This window comes from Osmerus mordax, chromosome 17 (genome assembly GCF_038355195.1).
Source record: "Osmerus mordax isolate fOsmMor3 chromosome 17, fOsmMor3.pri, whole genome shotgun sequence".
NCBI classification, from domain to species: Eukaryota; Metazoa; Chordata; class Actinopteri; order Osmeriformes; family Osmeridae; genus Osmerus; species Osmerus mordax.
In genome coordinates, this window is record NC_090066.1 from 727,673 (window position 1) to 738,543 (window position 10,871).

Here is a 10,871-nt window from a genome sequence, read left to right on the forward strand (position 1 = left end):
TTTGATGTAAACTTTACCCTACCGACGAGGACCGTAAATCGTTGCAGGCGCCTAATGACACTACCCCCGTGATCGTATAAAGAGGTTCTATATTTCCCAACATGATTGTTTATTTGTTTCACCTTATCTCTGCCCTTAAAATTTCACCTCCTACCAACGGGGTTTCTTGACCCCAAGGGTCTGAAACAGGGGCGATCAAGTTGTCAGTGTAGGGTGCGGCAGTTTCACAGCGTCAAGACTGCCAAAGACTGCGTTGAGATAAATAAAAAGACTACTCTTAGTTAAAGGTTATCACTATTTATGTACAACACATTTAACCGATAGTGGAGGCTACCGCCATAGTATAGTAATGAATGGACCAAAGTGTCAACAACGACAACAACAAAAAACGGACAAACACACCGTAAGGTGTATTTGTAATTGAACTACTAACATACTACTATTTGCGGTGTTTTCTATTGTCGAGAAGGGTGCTTTGTTCAGAGGCTCTCTCTGGGCAGGGGCCCTGCAGTACTAGCGGGGTGGGTGAGAGGGTGGGGGTCACTGGCTTTTGTGTGTGAAAGGCACCCCTCCTGCCCCCTAGTAACCACGTTACAAACACAACCTAGCGTCGCTGCTCTACGTATGTTGCGTTTAGCGTGGGGCGGGTGGGACATTCTACCGAAGCGCATTGTTGTGTTGGGGGATGCGAAGCAGACAGCAGCAGCCCTGTACGAACCAATTGAAGCCTTCCGAGCTAGGAAGCGGATATATCTCACACCCATGAATCTGTCATAAAGTACAGCGTTTATGCTCATGGTAAACCGCATTTCAACAGCTTCCGAGACTCCAAACGCACTAAACTTTGAACTCATATTTTATGTCTGAATAGCTCAAGCATTGCTCGTTGGATGAGAACATTGCGTACGGAATCCCAGTCTCTTTTGAGCAGGCCGTATCGCCATTGCTTTGAAAGACTGCTGGTGACACACTACCCACGGCTAGCAAAGCTGTCTGGACCGAGGTAAGCTTTGCGTGTTTTTGTTTATATTTTGTACCATGCATTCACGGGCAAATAGCGGAGATATATTCAAAATCCCGTGCTTAACAGCCAACCAGCTTCAATCTACATTGCCAGCTAACTTGCTAACATCAAACTAGCTACATGTTTAAAGCCCCGTTGCCCGTTCTACTGACGCCATTTGGTCGTTTCCTAGCTAGTTGAAGCTAGCTTGCAAATGTTATTGTTAGGAATTCGCTTCTGGCTTCCCGTGTCTGCTGTGGGCAGAGAAAGATCCATCGCTTTTGTGATGAACCAGTGTTGCAATGGTAGGAAAGCTTTACAGCAGAGACTTGCTATCCATACACGTCCAGTTAAATGCCACCGCTACTCGAACACAAAATAGATGACTCTGCCATTAGTTTACAGAAGTAGTCGTAACCCTCGGAATTGCATTGTTTGTTTACCAACATCTCAACTTAAAAAAATTTCCTGTTAGTTTCCCAACTTTCCCGATTGTTTTGAATCTCTCGGAGTGAAAACGCCCCTTATCCAGACCAAAGCCTGGACGCTGAGATTGAATGAAATGTGTTTAGTTCCGCTGTTATCTTGACAGTTGAATCCACTGCGGGGGAAGTGGCAGCAGTTATCGCTGAAGGAAACCATGTTTATCTCTGCAACATAAACCAGACATGTACCTTATCATTATCACACCTATATGCTTTTAAGTGGCACATTTTAGTCACTAAGTGCCCCCCCCCCTCCCCCGTCGACCCCCCCCCCCCAACACACACACACACACATGTTAATAGCTTTTATAGCAAATCAATGCTGAATGGCCTTGCACTGTAAAGTCCCCCCCAACACCCCCCCCCCCCCCCCCCCTTAGGCAATTTCATCCACTCTAGATCAGCAGTGAGATGAAAGGGCAGCCTTTTAAATTGTGCGGTCAGTGGTGCTTGGCTGTGTTATGGAGTTGTGAATTAATGCTTGCATGATATATTTAAAGTGTTAAAGTGATAGGCGTCAGGCTTCGTAATGCTGTTACACAATGAAAAAGGATTGCTCTATCTGTACACATGCCTTGTCAGTTACATGTCTACTTCCTGGTTGCCCTTACTATCACTACCTTCACTGAACCAATCAGATTGTTTCCTCAGCTCAGCCTTACTCTGCTTCCTGTCTGCCTCCCTGTGTTCTCTCAGTTGCATGTCTATTTCCTGGTTGTCGTTATCTTCACTACCATGACTGAACCAATCAGAATGTTTTCTTTACTCTGCTTCCTGTGTGTCTCTCCTCTCTCCTTTTACCCAACTTCCTTTTTGTTCCCTCCCCAATTCTCAGTTTCATGTCCTCTGATCCTGACCAATCAGGGCCTGTCACTCAACTCTTCCTTACCTCCTTGCTTCTTGTTGTCCTCTCACTCTTCCTGACTTCCTGTCTGCCTCTCCACAGCTGCCGTCGCCTTCGTGATGAGGAGGAAGTCCCGTCACCCCCGGACCCCCGTCCCCCAGCGCCCCCCTCAGCGGCCCCCCTCCCCCATCCAGCCGTCCCCCAACAAGCACACGCTGACCTACGCCCAAGCCCAGCGGCAGGTGGAGGTGGAGGTGGCCGGGCGCACGCACCGACTCAGCATCTACGACAAGCTGGAGGTTGTTTCGGACGATGACCCCGTCTCCCAGGAGATCCTGGAGTGCAACAGCAACAAGGAGAACTCCCAGCAGCTCCAGCGGGCGCCACTCCGCTCCGCCCGGCTGAAGAAGAACCAGGAGAGGAGAAACGCCGCCGCCGCCGCCATGGCTGCTCCCGCCCCCTCCGCTCCTGGGGGGAACTCTCGAGGAGGAGGAGGGGGAGCACAGACTGGCCCAGCCCTGCCTGAACCGAAACTCCGCAGGGTGGAGTACAACCTCCCAGCTGTGCCCCGGAGGCCCTCCTCGCTGTACCGCTACAAGGAGAAGACGGAGGAGGAGCAGGACGAGGAGGTGGAGTACGACCTGGACGAGGAGGACCACGCCTGGCTGGAGCTGGTGAACGAGAGGAGGAGGAGCGAGGGCGTGGGACAGGTCTCCCACGGCGTCTTCGAGTTCCTGCTCGACCGCTTCGAGAAGGAGGCGCACGCGGAGAGTGTGGCGCGGGGCGGGGGAGGCGCGGGGGCGGTGGACGAGGACGCCGTCTGCTGCGTGTGTTCAGACGGAGAGTGCTACAACAGCAACGCCATCCTCTTCTGCGACGCCTGCAACATGGCGGTCCACCAGGATTGCTACGGTGTCCCCTACATCCCCGAGGGCCAGTGGCTCTGTCGACACTGCCTCCACGCCTCCCGCCAGCCTGCCTCCTGCATCCTCTGCCCCAACCGGGGCGGGGCGGTGAAGCGCACCGAGGACGGCCGCTGGGGTCACGTGGTGTGCGCCCTGTGGGTTCCCGAGGTCGGCTTCTCCAACAGCACCTTCCTGGAGCCCATCGACGGCGTGGAGAACATCCCTCCGGCTCGCTGGAAGCTCAGCTGCTACCTGTGTAAGCAGCGCGGTGCTGGCGCTTGCATCCAGTGCCACAAGGCCAACTGCTACACAGCCTTCCACGCCAGCTGCTCGCAGAGAGCCGGCCTGCTCATGAAGATGGAGACCATCAGAGAGGGGAGCGGAGACGCCAGCTTCTCCGTGAAGAAGACGGCGTATTGCGGGGCTCACTCCCCCAGCGGCGCCCCCCGCAGGCCCCTGAACGTCTATGACGAGGTCAGGACTGCACGGTTTATTCTCTTAACGTGACGATTAGATCAAGGATCAGTGAGTGTGTATTTGTAACAGTGTTTTCCAGACGCTACCAGGCACGGCAGCATTGTTAACAATAACATCTGGATTACAGTATCTAGCTAATTAACGTATCACGAACAAAACGTTTGAACAAAAAGTGATACTACTGGGCTATAATAATATCTCAACTCATCAGATCCCGCCCAGGAACGGCGTCTGTAGGAGAAGAGGCGGGGTGAAGAGGGGTAGGGGCCGGGGGAGGTCGAAGGTCAAGCAGAAGAAGAAGAGCAGGAAGGTGGAGGCTGAGCCAGAGGAAGTGACATTGCCACTTCCTGTCCCTTGCTTGTCCTCTGAGAGGTGAGTTTCTCTGGCTGAGATTTAGAACAACGTAGAACTAACTTCAGTAACGATCTAGTGAATGTATAAAAAAAAAATACCTTAACCTATAACTTAACCTTTTTCTGTATCTCTTCACTTCCATAATGTCCCGGGTCCGTGTGGCCAGGTTGAGCAGCATCCTGAACCAGGTGTCGGTGCAGAGGAAGAAGGCGTTCGTGGGGCTGGTGCTGAGCTACTGGGGCCTGAAGAGACAGACCAGGAACGGAGCGCCGCTGATCAGACGGCTGCTGTCCAGCCAGCAGGGCCAGAAGACCGCCCAGCTGCCGGTCAGTCTGCCTGCCTGCCTGCCTGTCCGTTTGCCTGCCTGTCAGTCAGTCGCCAGTCTGCTCATTAATATAGACCTGTGTGTATGTGTGTGTGTGTGTGTGTGTGTGCAGAGGCAGAGTGAGGAGGAGTGCCAGGAGCTGAAGCAGAGGTTGAAGGCGTGGCATCGTCTGAGACACGACCTGGAGAGAACCAGACTGCTGCTGGAGCTGGTCCACAAGAGGGAGAAGATCAAGAGGGAGGAGGTAGGTCTGCCTGTCTGTCTGTCTGTCTGCCTGTCTGTCTGCCTCTGTCTGCCTCTCTGTCTGTCTGTCTCTCTCTCTGAGGGAGTTAGGAGCCCTGCCTGTCTCTTTTCTCTCTCTCAGTCCCTCCCTGCTCCTCCCTCTGCAGGTGAGGCTGCAGCAGAGCCTGCTGGAGATGCAGCTGGCCCCCTTCAGCCTGCTGCTCAGGGCCCTGCTGGACCAGCTGCAGGACCGGGACCAGGCCCGCATCTTCACCCAGCCCGTCGACACCTCAGAGGTGGGGGAGGGAGTTAGGAGGGGGGGAAGAAAGAGAGAGGGAAGTAGAGAGAGAGATCTAACCCTGTGTGCCCCCTGGCCCAGGTTCCAGACTACCTGGACATCATCCAGAACCCCATGGACTTCTCCACCATGAGACAGCGCGTGGACGCGCAGGCCTACCACTCGCTGGACAGCTTTGAGGCCGACTTCAACCTCATCGTGGCCAACTGCCTGAAGTACAACTCCAAGGACACGTACTTCTGGCGTGCCGGCGTGCGTCTGCGGGACCAGGGCGGCGCCGTGCTGAGGAAGGCTCGCCGCGACGCCCAGAGGATCGGCTTCGACGCCTCCAGCGGGATGCTGCTACCTACGCCGCCCAAGGTGGAGGCTCCGCCCACCTTCTCCTGGGAGGAGGGTGAGGACACGAAGGAGCCGACTACCTTGTTTAGGGATATGTTGGGTATTAAGTCAGGTTTCTAAGCCTGAAACTTCCGTGTGAAACTGTACATATGTAACTGTACATAATTAGAGGCATGTATGTAACGGTACATGTATGTAACCATATAATTTACATTTAGTCATTTAGCAGACGCTCTTATCCAGAGCGACTTACAGTAAGTACAGGGACATTCTCCCCGAGGCAAGTAGGGTGAAGTGCCTTGCCCAAGGACGCAACATCATTTTGCACGGCCGGGAATCGAACTGGCAACCTTCTGATTACTAACCTGATTCCCTAACCATTCAGCCACCTGACCTCAGTGTGTGTGTGTGTAACGGTACATGTATGTAACCATATCAGTGTGTGTGTGTAACGGTACGTCCTCTGTCTCAGTGGACCGTCTCCTGGTGGCATCCCAGCGGCGACACCTCTCCCCAGAGGAGCAGCTGCAGCAGCTGCTGGAGAGGCTGGACCAGACCAGCGCCGTGAAGGCCTCGCCCTCCCGCTCCAGACGCCTCAAGCTGCTGAAGAAGGCCATCAACGACGTCCGCAGTGAGGCCAGCCTGCGGAGGGTGCTGCCCTCACTCTCCTCCTCCTCCCTCCCTCAGCGGGGGAGAGCCCCTGGGGAGGAGGGGGAGGCCAGCGGTCCCCATGGTGATGATGAGGGTGAGTACTCACGGACCGGAGAGACGGGAGAGGAGAGAGACCCAGGTGCTCCCGAGGGGGAGAGTCCTCGCTGATGCCCCGGGGAGGAGGGGGAGGGACTGGGGAGATATTACATGTTTATGACGCCTTTGTTTCTCTGCTCTCTCTGCCTCCCTCCAGGTGACAAGTCTCTACCTCCTAAACTGGAGCCCTCTGACTCTCTACCTCCCCCCCCCGCCTCAGAGCGGGACTCCGAACCCCCCACTCTCAAGCCCATAGCCCCCCACTCCCCCACGCCCAGCTCCAGACGGGTCACCTTCGACGGGAAGGACCCCCCCAGCAACGCCCCCCCTCGCGGCCGTCTCAACGGCCACTCCCACCCGCTGTCCCAGGATGCACTGCTGCTGTCAGAGGGGGACGTGAGTGTGGTGGCCACTTCCACCCTGGCCCCGCCCTCAGGCTCCGTCAACAGACGCACCGCTGTGCTCTTCCGCAAGTCCAAGAGCAGCAGCCCACGCAAGGCCCCACCTCCTGGAGGGGGAGGAGGGTCAGGAGGAGGGGGAGGGTCAGGAGGAGGGTCAGGAGGAGGGGGAGGGTCAGGAGGAGGGTCAGGTGGAGGGTCAGGTGGTGGAGGAGAAGGGGGAGGAGAAGGGGGAGGAGGAGGGGGAGGAGAGGAAGGAGAGGAGGCCAAGGAGGAGTGCCCTCAGCTAGGCAGCAGCAGCTTCCTGTCGGTGGTGATCCCCAGGCTGGAGACCCTGCTGCAGGGAAGGAAGCGCAGACGCAGCGCCTGTAAGACAGGGGGCGCCGGAGAGGAGCAGGGGGAGGTTCCCACCAAACGCCTCGACACAGGTAAACACTGACTCTGGTATACAAAACTTTGTGTGGAAAAAAAACGGTTCTTTTAAGTTTTTAAGGCTTGAAAAACAATTTGAAACTTTGTGTGGAAAAATCGTTTAGAAAAAAAGCTTTCAACGTTTTGAAATAAATTGGGGGGGGAAAAGGTTTTGTGCAACTGTTGTTCAAAGGAAAATGATTAACCATAATGTCCCTTTTTATGAGTGAGACAAAAACACTCGGTGTAGCTGAGCCTTTACGCTCACAAAACCAAGATGTTTTAAATTGCGGTTAATAGTAAAATAGGTTAATCGCTTCATTCCTACTCAGGTAAACAACAACACTAACTCGGGTAAACAACAACATTCTCAGTACAACAAGATACCGACTTGGGTAAGAAATCGATAGCGGTGAAATATGGGAAGAAGGCTAGTTGAGTGTTTAATCTCCCCCAGGGCTGACCAACGGCTTTCTGGAGAAGGAGGAAGGTGAGGAGGAGCTGGTGTCCAGGAGGAGTCTGGAGAAGGAGGAAGGTGAGGAGGAGCTGGTGTCCAGGAGGAGTCTGGAGCCACGGAGAAGATGGGCCTCAGAGTCCAGTATCTCCTCCAGCAGCAGCATGCTGGGAAGCACCAGGTACCCGCTGCCGTCTGGTCTCTCTCCCTGGTCTCTCTCTCTCCCTGGTGTCTCTACCTGGTCTCTCTCTCTCCCTGGTGTCTCTACCTGGTCTCTCTCTCTCCCTGGTCTCTCTCTCCCTGGTCTTTTCCTGGTCTCTATCTATCTTGTCTTTCTCTGATCTATATCTTGTTTCTCCCTGGTCTCTCTCTGATCTCTCTCCCCTCAGCTCCCTGCTGCGCCTCCCTCCCTGTGGGAAGGGAAAACCTGCGCTGGTGCGCAGGAGCACTGTGGACGACAAGAGCGAGCTGATCGCCTGCATCCAGAACGGCAACTTCGCCCGCGCTGCCAGGATCGCTGCTGGTAGGGTGCCGGGCACACTACAATCATTATTATTATTTATTTTAAGTATTATTATATAGTATTTATATGTGTATATATTCCAGAGGTGGGTAATAGCAGTATCTGGATGCCTGCTAGTGCTGCTGCTGTAGTGCTGGAGCCTCTGAAACTGGTCTGGGCCAAGTGCAGTGGATACCCCTCCTACCCTGCCCTGGTGAGTTAGTTACCCCTCCTACCCTGCCCTGGTGAGTTAGTTACCCCTCCTACCCTGCCCTGCTGAGTTAGTTACCTGTCCTACCCCGCCCTGCTGAGTTAGTTACCCCTCCTACCCTGCCCTGCTGAGTTAGTTACCCCTCCTACCCTGCCCTGCTGAGTTAGTTACCTGTCCTACCCCGCCCTGCTGAGTTAGTTACCCCTCCTACCCTGCCCTGCTGAGTTAGTTACCCCTCCTACCCTGCCCTGCTGAGTTAGTTACCCCTCCTACCCTGCCTTGGTGAGTTAGTTACCCCTCCTACCCTGCCTTGGTGAGTTAGTTACCCCTCCTACCCTGCCTTGGTGAGTTAGTTACCCCTCCTACCCTGCCTTGGTGAGTTAGTTACCCCTCCTACCCTGCCTTGGTGAGTTAGTTACCCCTCCCAACCCGCCTTGGTGAGTTAGTTACCCCTCCTACCCTGCCCTGGTTAGTTAATTACCCCTCCTACACCCCTCTCTGTCCCCCTCCCCAGATCATCGACCCCCTCATGCCCCGTGCAGGGTGCCAGCATAACGGGTTGTCCATCCCCACGCCTCCCCTGGAGGTGCTGAAGGTGGGGGAGCAGATGCGGCAGAAGGCCGAGGATACACTCTTCCTCGTCCTCTTCTTCGACAACAAACGCAGCTGGTGAGAAGCCTGCCTGTCTGTCTGCCTGTCTGTCTGTCTGCTTGTCCTGTATGTCTCTCTCTCTCTGTCTCTCACGCATGGTAACGTGCTGAGCTGAGAGTGGTGTGTCTGTCCCTCCAGGCAGTGGCTCCCCAGGTCCAAGATGGTTCCCCTGGGCGTGGACAAGACCGTGGACAAGATCAAGCTGATGGAAGGTCGCTCCTCCAGCATCCGCAAGGCGGTGCTCACAGCCTTCAGCCGCGCGAGAAGCCACCTCAGTGTCGTCCAGGACCAGCCTGGCAGCGACCTCAGCGACGTGGACTAACACACACACACACGGACGCACACACACACAGCGACCTCAGCGACGTGGACTAACACACACACACACGGACGCACACACACATGGACGCACACACACACACACACGCACAGACGCACACTTCCTCTGTGTCATTTCCACCCCAGATGAACTTTTATAACCTTGCACCCTTGAATATATCGGACACTAACTTATTTTGTTGATTTGAGGAACGCAACAATATGATGGGTACAGAGAAACGACTTTTTGTAGTATTTATAAATATATTTTTTGCTGAATCATGTTCTGACTGAGCTGTGTTCTCTGTATCCTTTGCTGTAAACCTGAACAGTGTGTCAGTGTGTGCTTATAGTACACACACACACACCCCGTTATGATCAAACATGGCGAAGACACCCCTGCTTTCTAAGTATTTTCCATACTCGTCCATGTGATGTTTTTTTAAGTGTTAAGTTAAAGTTATTGAAAGTTTAAAAATGTAAGATTCAATTAGGCCTTTTTTTTTTTCTTTTTTTTTTCATCAAGTGAAATCACGTTTTTTTAATGATGGCATTGCGTATATTTTTGTTGATACATACTGTGTTTTTATGATTAAGTATATATCCATATGTTACACTGTGTCACAGGGGAAGTCGTTGTTATGGAAACCAGAAGTGCGCTGTTCTCAAGAAACCAAAATAAAAAATGCTGCCCAGAAATATATAAAAAAAATTGTTTATACTAATGTTGGTGTGTGTGTGTGTGTGAGAGAGAGAGTGTGAGAGAGAGAACGTTATTGCAAAACAAACATATTTTTTACATCCTGACTGATTGACTGTTAACAGAGCCCTTGATGGTAGATGTGTTAATTTATTGAAAAGTATTTTGGACAAAAAAAAGAGCTCATAAACCAGTAAAATATCAACTTTTGTTGCCTTCTTTTGAGTTGCTTATGGTGAATTTCACAATTTAATCTTCACATTACCTTTGTTATTGTAAATGCATACTGATGTAGGCTATGTACTGGGTAGCATTGGGTATCGTTTTGGAATTTCTTATTTTTTTATACTTTATATTAGACTTTTGTTTGGTTATTTGATCTGGCCATGTAGGCTCTGGCCGTGACTTAGTTTCTTTTGTTAAGGAAACGCTGATAATAAAGAAATCCAGATGTGAAATCGTGAAGACTTGTTCCGGCAGTTTCGTCACATGAGGTTTGGTCTCTTGTCGAATCTTAATAATAATAATATATTTTATTTGTAATTCGGATTTCGGTTAGAGAAGCGGCGAACAAGCCACGCCAGAATCCTCTCTTTTCTTCACAATTCTCTAACTAACACACACTCACACACCTTCCTTATTCAATAGCCTACTGGTTTGTCGCTCCCGTTGATATTAAAAACGTTCTCTACCATAGAAGTCCGTTCCAGTTCCGGGAGATGCCTCGTATTACAAGCAGCCACCACAAGAACGCGCTGTTGCTCCATTCTCGTTGCGAAGACAGCTCACCAACGGCTGTCGCTCCGGTTTGACAACCCGTCGTAACTACAGGTGTGTTTAACCACTCCACACCGACACATACTATGTGTGAAGTTCGATATTTTTAAAGCATCTCTTTCAGAACTTCTCAAAAGAGAGGGAGGGGGTGGATGGCTGTGACGCCGGTCAATTGCTGTAAGCTATGGCGACGCTAACCGCTAAATCACCTCATTCTCCCGCCGATTTGCGCTGATGAATATGTAAAATGGAAGTTTCTTCGAGGCGCACGAATCCAATTGTTTGGTTCGGTCGGTGTCCACAGGTAGACACGGTCATATGCTAAAGAGATGCTAATATCCCTGCAATGTCTCGCGCTAACGGCGGCCCACCGCCAAGTGTCACTTCCCATCTTTAATATGGATAAAGCTAATGGCGTCAAACCCGCAGCCGTCTATCCTGCTGTCTATC

At 52.4% G+C, this 10,871-nt stretch overlaps 1 protein-coding gene across 1 annotated transcript; it reads left to right on the forward strand.

Annotated features, from left to right (window-relative positions):
* Nucleotides 1-694: 694 nt before the first annotated feature.
* On the forward strand, nucleotides 695-10,101 carry brd1a (bromodomain containing 1a). The gene is made up of 14 exons (XM_067254510.1): nucleotides 695-1,003; nucleotides 2,435-3,711; nucleotides 3,926-4,086; nucleotides 4,235-4,394; nucleotides 4,506-4,637; nucleotides 4,783-4,911; nucleotides 4,995-5,307; nucleotides 5,725-5,997; nucleotides 6,157-6,825; nucleotides 7,266-7,443; nucleotides 7,652-7,785; nucleotides 7,869-7,978; nucleotides 8,490-8,644; nucleotides 8,765-10,101. Exons 2-14 carry the CDS (start codon nucleotides 2,452-2,454, stop codon nucleotides 8,946-8,948), a joined length of 3,858 nt encoding a protein of 1,285 aa, XP_067110611.1. The 5' UTR covers nucleotides 695-1,003; nucleotides 2,435-2,451; the 3' UTR covers nucleotides 8,949-10,101.
* The last annotated feature ends 770 nt before the right edge of the window (nucleotides 10,102-10,871 follow it).

Excerpts from the sequence above, each read along its gene's own strand:
- brd1a (XM_067254510.1), top strand. The coding sequence starts at position 2,452 with ATGAGGAGGAAGTCCCGTCACCCCCGGACCCCCGTCCCCCAGCGCCCC. Across the intron at positions 4,912-4,994 it reads AGCCCGTCGACACCTCAGAG|GTTCCAGACTACCTGGACAT; the intron begins GTGGGGGAGGGA and ends CCCCTGGCCCAG. Across the intron at positions 5,998-6,156 it reads TCCCCATGGTGATGATGAGG|GTGACAAGTCTCTACCTCCT; the intron begins GTGAGTACTCAC and ends GCCTCCCTCCAG.